The sequence below is a fragment of the Aptenodytes patagonicus genome, chromosome 1 (genome assembly GCF_965638725.1).
Source record: "Aptenodytes patagonicus chromosome 1, bAptPat1.pri.cur, whole genome shotgun sequence".
Lineage (NCBI taxonomy): Eukaryota > Metazoa > Chordata > Aves > Sphenisciformes > Spheniscidae > Aptenodytes > Aptenodytes patagonicus.
This window is the reverse complement of record NC_134949.1, coordinates 61528484-61549021: the sequence shown is the minus strand read 5'-3', so window position 1 is coordinate 61549021 and position 20538 is coordinate 61528484. Positions and strand designations below refer to the sequence as shown.

The 20538-nt window shown below is 41.7% G+C and overlaps 1 protein-coding gene across 1 annotated transcript in view; it reads left to right on the top strand.

Annotated features, from left to right (window-relative positions):
• RIC8B (RIC8 guanine nucleotide exchange factor B) overlaps window positions 1-9360 on the top strand; it is a 41922-nt gene extending 32562 nt beyond the window's left edge. The window contains exons 9-10 of the mRNA XM_076339129.1: window positions 965-1084; window positions 8948-9360. Of these exons, the coding sequence (XP_076195244.1) occupies window positions 965-1084; window positions 8948-9059 (232 nt within the window). The 3' untranslated portion in view covers window positions 9060-9360. The remainder of the gene's footprint in view (window positions 1-964; window positions 1085-8947) is intronic.
• The last annotated feature ends 11178 nt before the right edge of the window (window positions 9361-20538 follow it).

Here is a 20538-nt window from a genome sequence, read left to right as displayed (position 1 = left end):
TTACTAAGGAAGGTGAATGAAAGACAGGATTAAATGTAGGAGAAGTTACAGGAATTATATTGCATTTCTATGCTAAGAAAAGAACTCTAAAACAGGAGGTTTCTTTTTTATTTCTGCACTTCAGGATATTTTTTTTCTTGCTCTTTTGTCTCTGCTCTTCTTTCAAAAGTCTAACATTCAGTTATATGCATATAAGTAAAAGTATGACATCTATTTAGTTATAAAAGCTGACACTTAAATGAAACATTCAAGAGAATTGTCAGTTGCTTTATGCATCTGATTTTCTGTATTGCTGTTAAATGTTTGCGATTAAACTGCTTGAAAAGGTGATTTGCCCTGAAAGCGTTCTTTAAAACTATTTATCTGCTTTTGTTACTTACCATTTGTGTATCGCCATTCACTTGTTTTAACAGTGAAAATAACTGGCATTATAAATTCTCAAAGTAACCTTAATTTGGTTTGAGGAAAAATCATCATGGGAGGTGAATAGTAAGCTAATTCAACGGTTCTTCATGAATAAGAAAATGTAACTGGAACCTGTCCATATTTTTTTAAATTAAGCCTGTACAGAATTAGTTGCAAACATGTATCTGTTATTCAGTTCCTCATCTATGTCATTATTACTAATGACGTTGTCATTATTACCATCATTATTCCCCTGCTTTCAAACTGCTTGTGTATGGGTTATAACATAACAAGTGCTAGTGGAATGTGCATTTCTGAGTAGCTAGCAAGAAATTAATACAGTGAATCAACAAGATAATATTGTAATTCAAGGGAAAAGGCTACAAAAAAGGTATAAATATGGACGCTGGCTATTTCTAGTAAAAACTTTCATGTGCAGCTCAGACAGTGTTAATCTTGGTTTCTGTTAGTGCGTTCCTCTTTCCACCTATCAAGAAGATAGGCAATTTACATACATATTTCTATAGAAATGCAAACTGTATTGTTTTTCCACCTCCAGCATTAACCTTATCACTGGTCACTTAGAAGAACCAATGCCCAATCCGATGGATGAAATGACGGAAGAACAAAAAGAATATGAAGCTATGAAGCTTGTCAACATGTTTGATAAACTTTCCAGGTATTGTATTATAGCTGCTTTTGAGGGAGGCAGCTCATATCCTGGCTCTTTACTAAGGTCTAGTGCTTCAAAATAGTGCTATAATCAACTTCTTCGCAGGATTAGGACGACTTTAACTGCAGAGAAAAATGTTTAGCACTTCAAAGAAAAGAGTGATATGTAACAGGACTTCAGAGGAAACCTGTTTTGGAGAGGACTGGACAGAATCGGGAAGATCTGGTGGTGAGAGGACCTGCCTCCTAAATGGATAGGCTGATAATAGTGAAAAGGATTTCTCCTTTTAAAGTATGGGACACAATCCAAGCCAAAGGCAAATGTACTCATTTTCCCCAAGACAATGAGCAGCATCTCATGGTAACTACTTATGTCTGCTGCTTATATGAAGAACAAATACAGTGTGAAAATAGTTGTCACCAGAAGCCATAAATTATATAATAATCAAAAGGGAATTTACAATTAAGAATTATTGTGGATTTATTAGAATAAGTGTGAACTGGATTACAAATGAGCCTTTATAATTTGTTTTAAATGGCCGACATAATGCCATAAAAGAAAATGGTACTTAATGTGACATGAAAAGTGTATGTTATTGATAAAGAAAGTTGATTTTTATTTTATAACTTTCTACATACAAAAAGGGAACAGACCTGTGCTGTTAGCTATAGCTTTTTTTCCTCTGACTCAATATGCCTAGAATTTGCTGGTTTTTCTTCCCCCGTACTTGTAGCCATATTAGAGTGATTGCTTGTAGTTTGTTTTCTGTGTAAGCAAGTTTTACGTTCTTGAGGAACACTTAATGTAATACTAATTTACCATTGAACTGAGCTGTAGGAATTCAGGTAAATATGTAAGTGGATCATTCTTCAAACATGGGAAAACTCAACAGCTAGAAGCGTGTTTGTGTTTTGTGAGGGCCTGTAGATATCAAATAACAAGATCTATTGAGAGAAAAGCAGCAAACCAAGTATTTTTACATCTCTATCAAAGGTTAGGAATACAGCAAAAGATATGGGAGAATCTGGATTTTATATTAGCTGACAAAGACTGAATTATAAGCAGGAGCAAAAGCAGGGAAGGATCTTGGAACAACTGATCTGAGACTGTCAGTGAAGTAACTGGATACTTTTTCAGAGTATTTGCATGGAAAGCAAGTGTAGTATGTTACAGTCTTTTTAATGAAGAGAAGAAAATGCAATGCACATGTAATCTTTAATTGAACTACTATGTAAAATGGAACGATGGCTATGTAAGCTAGACAATTAAGATGCTGAGCGTTAGGGGGACCACAATAAAATGACTAAATGGTCTAAAACTTTTTTAAAAGGAAGATTGAGACCGGAGATAAACTAAGACTGAAGACAAGTCAGTTGCTATCACTATAGCAGTTACACAAAAAAATCCAAATGGCGTTACTGTAGCATAAGAGCCTTTTCAGTTTGGAGGATTGGAGACACCTGCTGTGTTGCCTGCTACAGGCTGACAATAATTAAGCAGCTGGTGCCCTGTGTCACTACTTATCCTCTTGGCCAGTAGCATTACTTTTACCTTGGGCTTTCTGTGTCAGTTACATCCACCTGCAGTTTCTTCTATAGTACTTCGACTGCAAACTCTTCAGGGCCGGGAGTCTCTTTGTTGTAAGGTTTTTGTTTGGTTGGTTTTTAGTGTAGTGATTACTGTGGGACAGTGTTGTTGATGTGACCCCTTTAGGTGCTGTGATAACATGAATAAAATCACTTGACTGTTCTTCCCACCCTTTTTGTTCTACTGAAAATTGGCGGGGGGGGGGGGGGGGGGGAGAATGCTGGCAGGAAGGAGAAAGAAAGTAAGACTTTCTTTTGGGTTTGGGAGGCTGTGGGACGTTTTTAATGAATGTAATTGAGTGCAATTGTGGGTTTTGCAGATGTTAAATAAAATGGGAAGCTGCCAGTCTTGTATACAGGAAGAAAGGGTTAGTAACATGCTGATAGTCCCTCCATGTTTTTGGAATTGAACACTTCTGCCTCCAGCTTGAGCCCTTAAGTGCTGGGAGTTTTCAGAGATTTAAATCTACCAGTGGAATGCACTTTTTTTCCTCGGTTTGCAACCTACAAATTTAAACTGGAGGTTGTTTTGATAGGAGTCTTCGGCTGATTCTGGGTTTTGAATCTTGCTTCGAGGCAGGCTGCTAGTGGCAGGTTTCCTACTTCTGCTGGTCTTTGTTGTTGCCGCCGTAGGAGGTGACATATACCATGAACTGAGCAGTTTCAGTTTGGTGCAATGCTTTGCTTATAAGAGGGGGGGAAGTCGGACAGGGAACCAGCAGCTCCTTCTTCTAATCTTGAATGAGTTTATGTAACTTTATCTGTGTAACTTGAACAAGAACTTAGAGTGAACTTGCGTGATGTACAGCGAAACTGGTTTGCTTAGTACACTTGTATTGTCCCTGTGATGGAAGCTAAGCTTTAAAGAGCTAGCATGCTTTTGCTGGAGAAAAAGGTATGGGGGGAAAAAAAAAGTTGAAGGACTGACAAACTAGCTTCCCTTACTGACTAATGAGGATAATCAGGCCAGTCTGTCACTGGGGTGTTCTAGATTTGGCTTTGACTGGCTCTGTATCATTTTTGAAAAGTTACCTGATGATGGATTGAACTCAGAAAACGAATTTGCAAAACAGCACTACTTCATTGAAAAGTTACAGCCTTCATTAATGGCTGCTTACTGTTTACACTGTACCCTTTGTACAGGTTTATTGAAACTATAAGTAATAAAGTGGCATTTTCTCCCTTGTTCCATAAGATGCCAGTGGACTTTTGGTCTCCAAGTTTCTCTTTATTTTCAGCATTGGCACTGAAGAATTGAAACTGCTTTAAGGTGATGTAAAACTGATCCATGCTTTTGGTCATTTCAGGTCTTACTTCCAAAGTTTTTCTATTCTGTTGGGTTGTTGGTGTTTAGGCCTGTTCATGGGGTAATTGACCATCGACAAGACTAAATAAAAATTAATCATGCAGTTTTGTTTTATTAAAATGTATGGGGGAAAGCTGAATATTGTTTGTGAATCCATTTCCCCTGCCCCAATATTTTAACATAGACTTGGGTTCTTCAAAAGCTTTTATAGAAATTAATATTTTGCTCAAATTTGGCTGGATGAGATTACTTTTAAAAATCATTATATATATAAATTATGAGTGTAAATGAAGATGAAAAATCTTGATTACTGCAGCTCTTGGGAGATGTAGATGTTACTTAGGTAGTTTGCTGGATGCCTGAACTTGGCCCTGAAGTAACTCTATGGGCTTTGTCTGCAGTAAGAGTCAATACTATCTTGTTGATTCATTGAGAATTGTTTGGTGACTGTAAATCAGTGTCCTCTGTACGTGATGCACATCTTTGAGCTTTGAAAAACTCACCAAATCTGCAAAAAGATTTAACTCAGCCTTTCATTTTCACAAAATAGCAAGTTAGCCACCTTAAATCAGTATTGTATGATAGTCTGTCTGTTTATATCATAGATTATTGGAAATACTGTGTCTTAATTAAAATGTCTGGAAAAAATGCTAACATTTTTTCTATTATAAATGGTAGATAGAATTGTATATTAATTGACTAATTTAAAATGTCAGGATGCTTTTTCCAAGCCAACCTTGTATTAATAGCAAGAATCCTTTTGCTGATGAAATGGTCTTCAATTATCACAGCCTGGGTTTTGTTGTACATTGAACAGAAGTCAACAAAACGACTATGTAAGAGAACCTGTCTAAATAAGCAACCATACTCATTAAAAACACGAAATTAATCATAGGGTGAATGAAGAAGGCAATGTTACATAGATTTTTTTTTTTTTTTCCTTCCCCTTTCTAATCATAGAACAAAGTAATGTTACATGAAAGGATCGGAACTATTATGTAGTACTCAATTATAAGGAGGTGAATAGGTCCCTAACATGCCATTTTATCAAAGGAGCAGACTGGTGTTTACATGATGGTTATTTCATTACGGACACCATCATTAATTCCATGTGTCAATACTGCCCTATAGCACATAGAGCACACAAGAAAGAGTTACCCTTCAAAACAAGGGAATGATTTTTGAGTCGTTATCAAGCTAAATGGCAAGCAGGAAGCTAGAACTTGTATAGATATATTTGAAGGGACTCTTGGGGGATCTGGAAGTGCAAGGAGAGAATGCATTTTACCAACTGTTTAATTATGGTGTGTTTCTAAGTACACTTGAATAGAATGCTTTGTTTGCATTAGAAAAATGAATGTTGCAAGGTGTATTTGAGTATATGGGAGGTCACATAAGGATGTTCAAATACGTATAAATATGCACATTGTGTACTTGTATATATCTTCATGGATACAGAAGTATTCCTGCTGCCACCTGCTGGGCTGAAGCGATGTCTCTTCTGCCCTATAGATGTGCCATAAATATCCAGTTTCTGGATAGTTGAACTGCCTTCTGAGGCTATACGTGCCAGTTTCTGGTGCTTCCCTTGCCACCATGTACCTCACCTTAAACAGTAAGCGCACCCTCAGCTAGCCCAAGTTGAGGTCTCTAAGCAGCCAGTGCTAAATGGGCAAATTGTTGAGGCTGGCAGAGCTGAAACCGTTCATACCCGGTAAGGATCAGCTCTGTGGGCTGTTGTGTGGTACTGAAGTTAGCCAAGTGATGCCTCTTGCAATCCTACCCAAAATTCTGTTATTTAGCAGATAGTTGTTCCAAACTTCTGAAGCTAGCTTCGTAGGCAGCCCAGATCTTTTCATCTGTCTCCCTCTGTATTTTTCCTCTTTGAAAAACAGGAGTAAGCTTGTGTAGTGTTCAGAGCTTGCAGTCAAGTCTTCACCAGTGAAAGGATGCTATGTTTTACACCATTTTAGGACTAGATTATGGTTAGGAAAAAAATAGGCTGATCCCTGCTTCTCCTCCTGCCTCTTCTTTTGGTGGCCTAGAATATTTCTGTCTTCATACAGTTCAGTTTTACTGGGTAGCATTTGTCTGAGGAAGGATGTATGGAGTTCAGCCTCCTAATGCAGAGAAAGAACAGAAAACTTGTAACAACCATCATTCATCCTGTTCAAGGACTTGCAAAGCAGGAAGCTCACGCAGGAATAGAAAGGTAATTGATAAACATCCTTGTTATTCTGTGAAGGGCAAGATCAGCCTAGCTCGTGGTTAAAGTCTAGAGTGGAGGAAATGCATTGGGAACGAACCTCAAATGCAATACAGCACAGATCATAATGGTGCACTTCAAAATGAGCACAGCGAGCTGAGAAACAGGCTTTTGAGTATCACAAAAGAAGGTACAAATGCACTTCAGTGACTCAGACTTCTACATTACGCTGTCACACAAAACTTGGTACGTTTATCCCCAAAAGACTCCCACAAAAACCACAGACGAAGACTTGTGCATATGGATGTGTCTTGTCTATTGCATCTGGTGTTCAGTGTCTCCGCAGGTGACTTGCTGGGAGAGAAAAAGTTTCTATCAAGTTCTGGAGTGTGTGTGGCAGGATGTAAAAGTGAAGCACGAAAGGGAAGTTGCAGAGAAAGAGCTATTTCTTGGTAATTGACAAATGATGAGCTAGGACTTCTTGATAATATTTACAGATATCTTATAAGTATCCTTACGTGAGGAGAGGGAGGTCCCCACATAAGGGGACCTTGGGACCTTGTTTTCCCGTGTTTCGCTTTCCTTTTTCTTGAACTGTTTCTTTATCCTTCACTAGCCATTATACTTTACTTATTACCAATAATAAATTGTAAATTACTAGTAAATTATGTGATTCTGTGACTTCTGGCTGCAATGTTAAATGTTGCAACCTAAGAGTATGTGTTGTGGTTTTTAAAAAAAAAATTTAGGACCCTCTCAGCTTAGAGGGCAAGCAAAGGTAATTTCGTTCTTTGTGGCTATGTTTTTATTTTTAGGACTTAAAAAATATGAGCAAGGACTTCAGGTGATTCTTCTCCAAAAATAAGAGTATTAGATCACTACTGAGGCTTGAACTTGAATAAGTGGCGCTGAAGGATTGTTGCAAGACTGATTACAGATTTCAAAGGACGCTTGTTTTGTATTACGGTGTTTAAAGTTTAAAAGCCAAAAAGGCCTTAGATGTTGAGGGGTTTTTCCTGTGAAAAAAGTCTTTGCTATTAGACGCAACTCCAAAGGACTCTGGCTTTGCCTTTGGGGGACCCCTGCAGCAGGCAGGGAGGGTTCTGGTCCTGTTTGGACACTAGATCTGCAGTCTTCATTTTTTGAGCCCTTTCGAGTCTGATTTCGAGTATTCTTTTGATCTCTTCTCACACACATCTCCAGCAGATACTTGAAAACTTAAGAGTGCTCTCCTTTGGGCAGAATCTGCATACTATAGGTCGCATTGCCTGAAGGAAGAGGACTTGCTGTCAATCCTCAAGTATGGCAAGCTATCTGCAGTCTATTTAAAGATAGATCCTACTCTTACACACACACACACAGAGTCTGGCCTGTGCTCTTTGAGTATGGTCATTACAAACCTCCTTCCCTGGCCCCCAGCTTCCCACCCAGACCTGGTTAGCCAAACCGCAGCAGTTTCTCCGGGTCCAGTTTCTCATGTTTTGAAATGCTGCAGGCAGTGGGATTTGTGAGCTTATCACCGTAGTACCTGATTGCCACATCCACGCAAATAGCTGCATTTCTCTTGCTGGTCTCTGTTCTTCCTGAGCAAAAAAGACTCTTGGAGACTTGATTTAACTGCTGCTTGACTGTACAATATCTAGCATAGGCATGCCGTGTAATTCAGATGTTGCCTTTCTTGCTGTTCCTATAGTTGTGTTAAGGTTAGATTGCCAGCTGTGTACAAGCAATTTTTGTCCCTTTTGTCAGCCAAGGCAGTAGTGCAGACCAGGCAGAGAGCTGATGAAATGCCTTTGCAGCCCCATTGAGTGATGGAGTTTTATTATCCGTGGCTCGGGAGGGTGGTATATGTGTGTTAAATCGGCAGTTTTACTGGGCTGCCTTTCAAGCGAGGGGTAAATTGACATCAAGCCTCCGCTCCTTTATTTAAGGTGACTCCTGAATATTTAGAGGTATTCTCCTTTTTTTTTTTTTCAGCAGAAAATCAAAATGTTATCTTTGCCCTTACAGCTTTTGCCATAATCCACATATAAATGAGGGGATAAAAAGTAAGGATTAAATAAATCTTTGCTAATACTTTTTGATTGGCTTAATCAATAATTAATCATCTCTTAGATGAGGCTGTAGCTTGTGGAGTAGATATAATTGGATTAGCTGCTGAGAGGCCTTTGGAGCTTTGAAGAGATTAAAATGGCTGTCAATCCTGTAATTAAACTGCCACAAACAGAAGCAATAGTATTAGAATCAGTCAGCTTTTTTTTTAAATGAATCAACAAGTACTTACACACCCCTAGTAGTGGTATAGGCAGAGTCAGTTCTCGTAACTGATTTATGTCCTTCAACAAGATGAATATGTATCAAATCATTGTTTTAATTGCCTGGGCATATATTGGCCAGAATGGCAGGTGAAATTTTAGGAAGAAATGGCTGCCGGAGAACTCTTAGAAGAAAAGCTAGTTTGTGTATCTAAAACAGTGAACCTGCTCCTTGTCTTGAGCCTATTAGGCACTGACTTTTCATGGTGTCTTTAATTGGCTAAGTAGGTTTGGCCTACATGAATGAAGTCTTTATCTGTCCTGCTCTTCCCCTCCCACCTATTTTGGAAGGTTTTTTGTTCCTCTTTCTTCAAAACAGAGGGCTTTAGCAGGAATAACTTCCTTTTAAAGGCTCATTATGTACTAAAGCATATACTGTATGTGACTGTATTATACACATGTGAATTGATATGTGTGCATATGCTAATATATGTTCTTTTTTTAAATCTCTTCCAGAGATGAGCTTATAAAACCAATGGGAGTGCGGCCGGATGGTACAATGGCTCCTTTGGAAGAAGCAGTCAGCCAGTACCATACCAACAAGCGAGACAGTTCAGATTCAGACTAAAGCATCACCTGCTTCACTCTCAATTCTCCTCTAATCCACACTTTTCCTTAGAGCCACGACATCTTTTATCTAGGCATTTTATCCTCACATCAGCCAGCATCACTTTAACTATTCTGTTATTGGGATATTTAAATGATGGGTCCTGTGGTGTAATGTCTGAATTTTTATTATGTCTGTTTAAAGAACATATCAATTTATTAGTTTATGATCTTTATTAATTTAAAACTAAATGTATTTCAAAGGGATAAAAAGTGAAAGCCCACGATGTAAAATAAAATACAAACACTTTAATTTTCCAGAATCCTGTTTTCTGAACTCTGTAGGTTTTCCCATTCTTGATATTTTTTTGTATTGTCTTGCCAGTCTCTCCCTTTATATAATTGTAATTAAAGAAGTGTGTTTGCTTAATGGCATTAGGACCGGGGGGTGTTTAAACTTAGAAGTCTGGCTGACCTCGTGAAGCTGCTTTAACTGGCATTCAGCAGTGATTTCAGAGCTACCCTTTTTAAAATGTCATTGGATTTCTTACTGCTACACACTTCTGTGGTTAAGCTGCTGCTTGAGATTTTACCAATGTGTCAGTTGCTGACTGCTGCTAAAATTACCTTTAAATTGGGAACAAGATGATGTATATTGTATGTCCTCCCTCCCTCCCTCCCTCCCCTCCCCCATTAAGACCACACGAATATACCTCCCCCCCATCTTTGGTTAAGTAAAAACATCCCTATTCAAAACAGCATTCAAGTATGTACACTTAAACGTTGCCATCAGTGGAAGTGGACTAAAGTGAAGTGCACGTGCAAGTGTTTTACTGAATCGGGGCCTACTTTTGGAGATTAACAGGTATGCGTCACTTGAAGGGAAGTCAAACTAATCAACAAAGAAATATTTCCTTTTAGGGAGAACTTAGGAAATGATGGGATAGAGAATGGGAAGTTGGGAAGGAGAATAAAGTGCTACTTTCAACTCTGTACTCTTTAAAAACAAAGATTAAAGTTTTAGGTGTGCTGCACTGCTGCTGTCGCCTCTTTGCCTGCTTGGTTTCTTACTCTCTGTGTTTCTCCCAGCATGAATTACATGACAAATAATCCATGTCTTGGTTTGTAATTCCTTTTTTTTTTTTTTTTTTTTTGCTCAGAAGCATACACATGCCATTCCTTGTGAACCTTTCAGAGGTTGGTGAAGGTTCTCCAGTTTGTTTCCTACAACTTGACACTGGTTCCCTGAACTAAGGAAGTTGGTGTTCAAAGACCTTGTAAAGGGAGGACTTGGTAGGAAGTCATGCTGTGGTTTCCCATGTGAGGAGCTTCCACAGATCTCCTTAGTCTTCTGAAAGGGCTAAAAAGAAATAATGCGCTGCTGTCCTCTCAACAGTAAATTTGTTTTCCCAAAGGAAAACTGCCCAGCCATGGCAATGCCCTTTTTTTTTTTTTTTTTAAACAAACAAGGGAACTTAGGGACATTAATTCTATACACTTCTGTGAGCAGGGACCTTTCTGAATGTTAAAATCATCGATGTTTTCAGTTATGACTTGACTTGGGCTACATTGTTTGCTGGTATCCACGTGGAGCATCACAATTTGCATAGGGGGAAAAGGAAGCTAGCTACTGTTTGCACACAGCAATAGCTAAAGCAAAACCCATCAATGTATTGATAATACTGTAATTATACCTATTATGCATGAATCTGAAAGGGGGAGGGAGGAGTGGTCCAGCAGCAAAAAAAAAGCTTAGCTGCATCTAAGCTGGGTGTCAAAAACGTAATTCTGGGTTTGGCATCATCCACTGACTACTCTGAGCCCGGCACGGGCAAGTATTAAGTGCATTGCAGGTGCAAAGAATTTATGAACCCTCCCTGAGGAGCAAAACTTCACTAGCTCTGTTAATGATTAATTGAGTCCTGTCTTGGTATCAGCTGAGGCTGTTTCCTGGGGCTGGAGAAGTAGTTATTTCAGTAATAGGCTTCTATATGGGTTGCTATAGAGGGATGAGTACAGAGCATGAAAAAGAGCAAAATCTCAATTTGTTGCTTTACAAGTTGTAGAATATGCTCCTACAATTAGCTGGCTAAAGAGATTAATAAAATTATAAAAAAAACCTCGTTACAAATAGTATAGTGTGAGGCTTTCGTGGTCTGGCTCCTGCCAATTGCAACAGGGCAACAACAGTCGCAATAAACAGCTCTTCTGTTCAGTTTATCTTGGAAAATACATGCTCGTAGTAGGTTTTACAGATGTGAGATGCTGCTTCAAGTAAAAAGGAAAAAATGAAGAGCGAGCATAGAAGGTTCTGCCTGATTCCCCTAGCTCAAGAGTGATTTTCTAATTGGGTTGCCTGTAGTGGGAGTGCAGGTTGATCTAGTTAAATTAATAACTTCCACTACTGCAGTATCCCAAAGCATCTCTTGTTCCAAGATGATAGTCTGTGGAAGGGGTGCTGCAAGATTTTTGGCTTGTCTTTGAAATGTAACATAGGTCCATCCTTAGCTGCACCGGCTTGAAAATCTTGGGACAAAGTTCCTCCAACACAACAGTGCATCTGCTTCCTTGTGTGCTGTATGATGATTGTTTTCTCTTCAAAGTAACCGTGCATGTGTTAAGATTTCTCTTGGATTGGGAGTCTGGAGAAAAGTAAAGGGAGTATTTGGTGGTTTTAAAAAAAAAAAAAAGCTCCCTGGAATTGTTTGTTTACTGTGAAATTAGGATTTGCTCCTGAGTTTATTTTCAAAGCTCAACCTCCAAAATTGGAGGCTGGGGCAACCGAACCTTATTTAAACCGGCCCTGGGCAGTGAGCCTGAGCAGTTTGGGGAATGCTCTCTCTTTCCTCCCCAACAGAGCACGGAGGTGCCGCATCTGCGTTTGAACGAGTGTCCGAAGTTCCTGTTCAGATGTGACCGTGGGAATCTGCTGCAACTTGCAAATTTTAATACCTGGTGGTCTGAAGCCTGAGGAGCGATGACAGGTTTGCTGCCTCTGCTAGCAGTAGCTCTGATAGAGTCATTATATATGTATTTGACTAACGCATTACGTTCCATATGGTATGGGCTATTCTGTATTATATGAAATAAGGTTATTTGATTATATAAATACATGCTTTCATTTTTCCTCCAAAATATTTGAGTACAGTTGACACAGAAAATACTGTAATTGGAAAAATGAACTCTTCTGAGTAAAACATCAATAGATTTTCTGGTGGTGACTGTAAAGATGTTAGCCAGGGTGTTTCAGAGGCGTGTACCTTTCATTCCCAAAAAGCCTTTCACAGTCCGTCCCAAATACAAAACCTTGTGTTTCAATCTTTATTTTGGCATCAACAGTCCGAAGTAACACAGTTCTCATTAAAGCTCGTCAATGATTTGGAAGCTTTGCTTTTCTTTGTTTCCCATTAGAGTTACGAAACAAAAGATGATGGGAAATTGCTGAAATTTGTCAGAATACTTTGTTCTTTTGCAAAATAACGCAGATGTATTTGTTTAAATGTTCATGAAAACTTCCTGGCAGGTATTCTCAAATGCTAATTGAAACTTTATGTGCCCCAAAAGTGGTTTTCAGGAAAGAGGGACATTTATAATCCATTAAAAACGTTGTTGTGAGAAAATTACCAGAACTTTAAAGAAATTTGCCGCAGAGGAAAACCACATTACCTTTGATGTTTTGAATATACAACATTGCTGTATATGCATGTGGCCAAAATAGATTTTTCACCCTATATCTGGACCTTTTCCAAGTACCTGAAAATCTGCAATGGCTTTTTAAAAAAAACCAAACCCACAACTGGGCAATAGTATATTTCTCTTACAGTTCTTCAAGCAATAATTTTCCTCTACCTGGGTGAAAAATTCGTTGTCAAAGGTGACTTTAAGGAAGAGAATATTACAATGAAGCTGTTGTATTAGTTGGTTGCCAAGCATCCTAGTCCGAAAGAGGAAAGTAAACCCGAAGTGTACGAGGTCCCAGATCTCCTCAAGGAGCATTCCACAACATTGTCCTTCACCTTATTACCACAAAACAGCTAATAAAATCCTGCGCTTTAATAAGTCTGGCTGTAAAAAGACTCTTCCACTGTTCAAACAGTTGAGTGCCAGACTTTGCCGGTCTTTGATGAGCAGCAAGTTAAACAGCTGCACAGGTCAGATTCTTTTCTGGCCAAGCACGGAAAAATGATGATTTAGTGGTGGTACAAAGATGTAGCTCACTTTCAGGCAAAAAAAAAAAAAAAAAGAGCACAATTTAATCTGGCAAAGGAAAATCTTTGTTATGTTAACGTCTTAGTTACTTGGATGGCTCTGGCTCTTATGAAAAGCAATAGGGAACATTTCCTGGTTTCTTCGTGCAAAAACTTTTGCTCATCCTGAAGCTGGTTCTCTCCAAAATCCGTGTTCTCACTCTGGTGGTGCAATATTTAGACCAAGAATTTTGGGGGGAAGTGATGTTCTTTTAGCTTTGCCGTGTATCCTCCAGCTGGGTTTGCCTGGGAATGCGGAAGCGGCTCTAGCGCAGGCGGCTCAGCGCTGGCTGAAGAGCAGGCAGAAGAGCCTGGGAAGGTATGCTGTCACTCCTTCCTGACCTCTGCTGCCAGCCAGCTGCCTGGGGGTGACCTGAGGGCAGCGGAGGCCCTGCCTGGCGGAGGTAGGACTTGGGAGGCCACCCTGCCTGTCTCCTACTGCCTGTGGGTAATCAGGACAGGCACAGGCCACAGGGTGGCCAGGCGGATGGGGGAGATGCAGGTGGCTGCGTGGCATGGAAAATGGTGGTAATTGCCTACTTGTGGTAAAGCTGAGTGTTTTTCAGGGCTCCTCCTCTCACCACCAGCACCACCGTCTGCAGGTGAGTCCGGTTAATCCTCTGCTTTTACCTGTTACTTGGCCCTGTGGAAGGCTGTGCCTTCGTTAGGATATTGCCTTTGGTGGCAAGAATTGGTAACGCTTTGGCTGTTGCATGTCTGTCCCTCAGTGACTTGCTTTCCTTCTTGAGAGCAAGCCCCCATTCCTTGCTCTGTACAAGTGAGGATGAGGAAGAGGGGGTCCCACAAAAAGGGACCAAACTCATTTGTTGGGAAAGAGGTAGGAGCAGCCATGTCACCTGTCTGTGCAGCACCGGAGCCACTTTCAATTCCATTAGACACATCTGAGGGCCAGGCTGTCCTGCAGCTCCTCCCATCTCAGTGGCCTCTGGCCAGCCTTGAGGACAGCAGATGTAGTCTGACAGGTGGGGAAAAAAAAAATCCCCAAAACCTGACCATCGCCACAGCCAGTCCAACATCATCATCTGACAGTGCGTGGCTCAGGTCAGTTCCCTGTCCTGGCTGGGAGCTACAGGGTCCAACAGGATTAAGTAAAGCAACTCGAGCATCCTGGCTTTCTCTAGAGCAGGCATGAGCGCAGATCACTGAACTGCTGACGTGCTTGGGAATCGATCCCTCCGACGGCATGCCAATCTCTGTGGGGTACCTAGGCAGGCTTTTAGAGGTTGCTGGGGAAGGAATTATTCAGACCACCCATCTTAGCTGGCTAAATTACCCGGGTAGTCTCTTCAAACTCCTTCTCCAGTCACAGATGAGAGAGAGGACAATTCAGAGTAAGGCTAATTTGGGTGCACTGAATGACCCTCTGCAGGAGCTTTGCTTTCCCTCCCTCGACTACAGAGGGAGCCTGGGGAGACCAGCTGGTTACATTTAACTGCTAAATTGGTTGCCAAAAGATGGGTGGTGAGATTTCCTTCCCATTTCCCCTTTGCCATGGACCAAACTCTTCCCAGAGCAGGATGCTTGCTCGCTCTCTCCTGCAAATTCAGAGAGTGCTCAGTGCAGTGGGATACGGGCCCCCAGGAACCATCATGAGACAAACGCTGCATCGCAACAGTTGATAGGTACTGTATATTGTGTGTAGGATTTCATGGACTTTTGCTTAAATAGATCCTTTAAAGCAGCTTTGCTTTTGGGAGCCTGCTTAACAACTTGCCTTGGTATAAGCCAAGTTTTACATATGTTCTGAAATCTAAAAAGCAAAGGGAAACCTTGAGCAAAAATTGCAATTAGGGAGGTACAGATAAGAGAGAGAAATGACTTATAAGTTCTCTCCAGATGTTACAAATGGAGAGGAAGGTGAAGCCATTCAAATATAAACCCTGCTGAGATTGCCCCTTCCTCTTTGCCTGATAAACCCATTACAAATTAAAACAAAAGCAGCCAAGATCCACAGGCTTCAGGGCACCTGTAAGCCCTCTTTTACCTTTTAGAGCTTGTAACAGATGCTGACTGTGGGCGTTAGTCCTCATCTAATCAAAAAGGCCAATTCCTCATTCTGGAAGCTTAAAATACAAGTTTCTGCCATATAAAAACCAGAAAGTGTGAGAATCCAAATGTGAACCTAAACTACCAGGATTCTGAGGCTTCAGAATTATTTTATCCTCAAGAAGTGAGGATCATTTACCAGTGATCTTTCCTGGTAAATCAGTGCTGTGGCACATCACACTTCCAAAAGCATTTGAAAAAACAGTAGGTTTGGGGTTTTTTTTTTCCTTTTTGAGAAAGGAGTAGTGACTGCCTGGATTTCCTCCTGTTTTCTCAGTCCCCAAATGTTCATAACACCCTGTTGGGGAGGAATAATTCCCATCCAAGTTGTAAAACACACTTATAAGTAGATGGGAAAAGCATGAACAGAGCTGCATGGAAAACAAAACCGCCAGGAACAAGATCTTATTTTGCATGCTTCTCACTGTTGTATTTTTGCCCCAATTAGCATATTTTAAAGACAAGCCTTTTTAAAAAAAAAAAAAAAAATTCTGCTATCTGCCTGAACTGTTCTCAAGCTTTGAACTTTTCCATCCTTTCTATTGATTATGGCCAAGTGACCCATATTTAAAAAGCATTTACAATAAAATTATAGCACTTTCTTTTGTGCTGCCAGCTTTCCCAGTGAAAAGCTAAAATGTTTTAAAATTGTCACTTTTTGACAGAGGTAATGGCTGTAATATATTTAGTCTCTTCCCCCTTGTTGTGCTTAAAATGGCTATGCTAATAAAGGGCACAGCTGTCGATACTTTATGGCCTGCTGGGGGGAAGAGGGGGAACGAAGGCAAAAACCAGATTGACTGTGTGTCAACAAATGCAGCTGGGAAAGAAAAAAAGAAGCCCCTTGAAGGCCCCTGCAACTTAAAGTCCAAGATAAATGATGTCCCTATGCTTAAAAAAAAAAAAAAAAAAAAAAATGGAGGTTGGAATTCAATAAAGGGGGACTGAAAAGGAAACTGCTTAAAACTGAAAGCCTTTTCTCTGCCTCTAGACAGCTTACAAGAGAAATGAGCAAAACTGACCACAGAAAGAGGGTGAGCGGCCAAGAAAGAAAACAAAAGCCTATCCTGGAAAATATATTGCGTCAACGAATTATCTGAAGTGCATTATCGCCGGCGGGTGGAGAGCGTACAGTTTAATGGAGATGCGACAACAAACTTTTACATGCCGCTGCCTTTTGGGGAGAGGGCTGCTTTGTGCCCAGGCCGGAGGGGAGGGGAAAGGGGAGCTGTAATTATTCATAACAAATAAATAAGGCTGGGACAAAACAGCCGGCGGGGTGCTGGTGAACGTCACTCCTTGGGGAGCTGGGCTGGGCTGCCCCCGCGGCTCCTGCCCGGCACAGCGGTGCCCCGCAGCCCCGCTCCCAGCGTGCCCCGCTTTAAGGGTTTTTTTCCCCAGGGCCACTCTGGAAAGAGCCTCTCTGGCCTTTGGGAGGCACCGTGGAAAAAAAATCGTGCTTTTCCCCTTCCTGGGGACAGCAGTTGTAGGAGGAAACAGCATTTTGTGTCCTGGTAGCCCTGCAAGGCCTCCCGCTGTTAACTACAGTGAGCCACGCCCCGGCAGCCAACACAACATGGCAGACATGGCGCTTCATGGGCCCGCCTGTACAAGCAAGAAACAAGGCTGGCAGAGACCGACCGCTCTACCCAAGCCCTGGGGTGGGGAAAGACAGTGGGAGCCATGCCCCAGCAGGCCAGGGATGGCAGAGGGAGAAGGGCATTGCTGTCAGGAAGCCCCGTGGGTAATGGCTGGCCTGTCCTCACCACCCTGGCAGCGCTGCAGCTGAGTTGACAGCAAGGCTCCTCCTCTCCAGAGATGATATACCCAAGGATGTAAGCAGATGTTTTGACTGTGGTGGTTTTGTTATTTGTTAACTAGTGGCCTGTCTTTTTTTATTCATAGCAATGTATGTTAGGACCTAGCCCTACGCTTCAGGTAGAAATAATCCCTAAAATGGCCAGCTGGCAGACGGAAACCCCCTGGGCTGTCCCTGCGAGGGGCTGCAGCAGGTCCTGCTGGTCGCCCCAGGCCATGGGGGACCTGGGCACACCATGGAAAGGCTTGGGGCCCTTCTTGAGGCACGGCGAGAGGAGCAACAGGGTTGTAAGAGGCGTAGGGATGGGGAGCTCGAATTACTGCAGTGAGGAAATGGCAGTATTGGGTGCAAATCTGCAAGAATCAGGTGGTTTTCATTTCCTAGGTCATGACGTAGCTTGTTCGCATGGAGGCAAAACCATAATAAAATAATGAGTGACAGGGAGCCATTTGTTCATTGTCATTTCTTGGACAACTATGGAAGATGATGACAGTTTTTTTCCAGCCTAAGGCAAAATGCCTTTCTAAGTATGTCTTGTGTTTCCTGGAGGCACGCCAAGAGTACAGGTAAGGCTGTGTCAGTGCCACCATAGCTCCTGCATCCGCCTGGTGAGAACCAGAGTCCAGACACTCCTGCTACCTGTTGTGGGCCTGGAAAGAGGATTTCTGGGAAATAAAGACTTGGTAGGAGGTGAGGCCAGAGCGCCAGTGAGCCTGCAAATAACCTCTGCTTCTGCGGTTGGAGGGTGAGGAGGTCCAGTCTGGGGTGGGATGTCCTGCTCTTAGGAACCATCTGCTCTTCTTTTCACATTTCCACTTCTGTCATTCCCGCCCCCACCGATTTTTTTTTAATTTAGCATTCAAGGCCTTTTTTGCCTGGTTGGTTGTTCCCATTCAAAAACATCTGGAAAAGGTAGTCAGATGGAAAAAAGGATTATCTATTTTCTGTTTCCAAATTTTTGTGTGCGTGTGTTCTTTTTAACCTCTGCAAATTCTCTAAGAATGGGAGGAAGGAAAAATAAGTAAACAAAGAAAAGGTGAAATCAGGAAATAAGAAAAAATCATGAAATGAAATAAAACAGTCATGTCAAATTTTTACTAAAACAGCGGGACATTAAAATGGCACAGAAAGTTCTCATTTCCTTCTGTAGTTGTTTGGAAGAGTTTAAAAAGGCCATAATTTTTACTATTCCTCCTAGATTTTGCTTGGTAAAGCCCTTGCACCAGTAGAGGTCAATACCTCCCAGAGTTTCTGTGGCTATGGGATGAGCGGTTTGGCTTTGCTTTTCTTTAGAGAAGAGTGGAGTTTGGTGTGGCTGATGTGCAAGAGAAAAAAATGAAAGGTAGCTGTGCCCAAGGACAGAAGAGGTAAGAGGTTCCCCACCCACACTTTGGTTTCCCTGATGCTGCCCTGTTTTGACTTCAGGAAGTAAACTTCCTTGCCTGTGATGGTGGCTTACTGTGTGAGTCCCGCTGCCTCTTTGTAGTTGATAGTTGGAAAAAAGTTGAGAAAAACAAGGGAAAATACCTGAACTCTGAGTGTGTGATACAGCTGAGATGTTCACTGATGTGGGCTGATATGATTTTAGAGACAAAGGTTCTCCTGAAGCTGGGTTAAAGGTGGAAATGCATGGTCCCTGCTTAAGTAAGAAGTAACATTATGAGAAAAAGTAATGCTGAAGCTGGTGCGTGCATATAGCATGACCGTAAGTAGCTCAGCAGATCTGAGCTGTAACTGCTGTTGGAGTACATCATCCAAAGGAAAATGTCCAACAGGTTCCTGGAAGACCTGTGGCCCTGGAGGACTCAATGTCTATATCTGTGATTTGGAAAACAACCTGAAAGTGCTGGAGGTAGCACAGAGATGGTGTGTAATGGTCAAAGCCAATGAGTTACGCAGAGGCTCCATAATCCCTGCACAGGGAATGTGGGAAAGCGCCGTTAGCCATAAAGAGTTGATCCCCTCTGCACGGTGCTGGTGAGACCATGACTGCAGCCAGCTTCAGTGACTGTTACCCATGTATCTGCAGAGGCCTGAAAACCCCAGTGAGATGATTTACGATCGTGCTGCTTAGCACACTCAGGGGAAGGCTGAGGGGAGGCTGTGTGGGAGCCAGAGCAGATGGGTTTTGTAATTTTTGCTTTGCAGACCACCACAATTTTCCAGGGGAGGTGCAAACGCGGGATAGCGGCTGTTGAGCTCATAGAGTTGCTTTGTTTAATTATCATTCACAGACTGTTTAATAGGGGCCCGGAGACCCTAGGAACCACCAAGAGCCAGAGGTTGACAACCACCAAATATTTCTGTAGGAAGAAGGTATATAAAATTTTGATTTATTTAATGAAGCTGAAAAAACCCAAAATAATATTTTATGTGCATAATTGGACATTGAAGCGACAGGCTGTGAGGTCTGGTGGGCTTGCTGTCACCTGAAGCTCTTCGGTTGGTCAACTCACCTTTGAATCTGGACAGCCAGGCTTGCTGCTGCCATTGGTGTTTCATGTGCTATTGTGGGGCTGCAGGCCCTCAAAATGTCTGTGCATTGTACCAGTTACTTGTAACGCAGGTCATCATGTCAAAGCCTTTTAGGTATCGTGTCTCCCACAGTCCTTTTAAACAAAAAATTCCCAGCAAGCAAAAGGTCAAATTTTACCTCTTGTTTTTAATATTTTTTTAAATTTCAGGCACCTTTGCACATTGTCCTCATTGCTTGGTCTATCAGTTTTAATGGTTAATGTCTTAAATATCTTGTGTCTCAGCCAGAGCCTGGTCTTTGGGACTGGTGCTAATTCTCTTATTTTCAACCCACCTGGTGCATGGGTCCCTCTGCCTCCCTCCCAGGCTCTTGTGGCCTCTGCTGGTCTCCTTCCGCAGAGTGTGGGCGATGGGCGGATTTCTCAGAGGTATCAAGTCACCTAAAATTTAACTAAAGGACGCAGGGAGAGGAGAGGGAAGGGTTCAAGTGTGCACTTAGCCTTTATAAAACACCAGAGGATCCACGTGAAAAAGAAATGAGTAAGTACCTTACTGCAGGTAGGGTTTTGGGCCAAGCTGGCACCTTCTTAGGTGCTATCAGCAACTGGGCACAGATCTGTAGGAAATGGGTTTTGTTGGTTCTTGTGTGCATGAGCAGAGGGTCTTTCTCAACCATTACTTTGATAATTGTTTCATCCTTCTAATAACCTGCTTTCTGATCACACCGTCACTGTGTGTAGGTACAAGTGTGTTTTCCTCCTTTACCTGTGTCCCCTCTGGTAGCTTTTAAACTTGCTGGCCAGTTTAAAACGTATCTGTCAGCACAGTAAAGGTGTCAGAGATATGACACTCCTACATGTTTAATGAAAATCCGTGCCCTGGAAGAAAAGAGA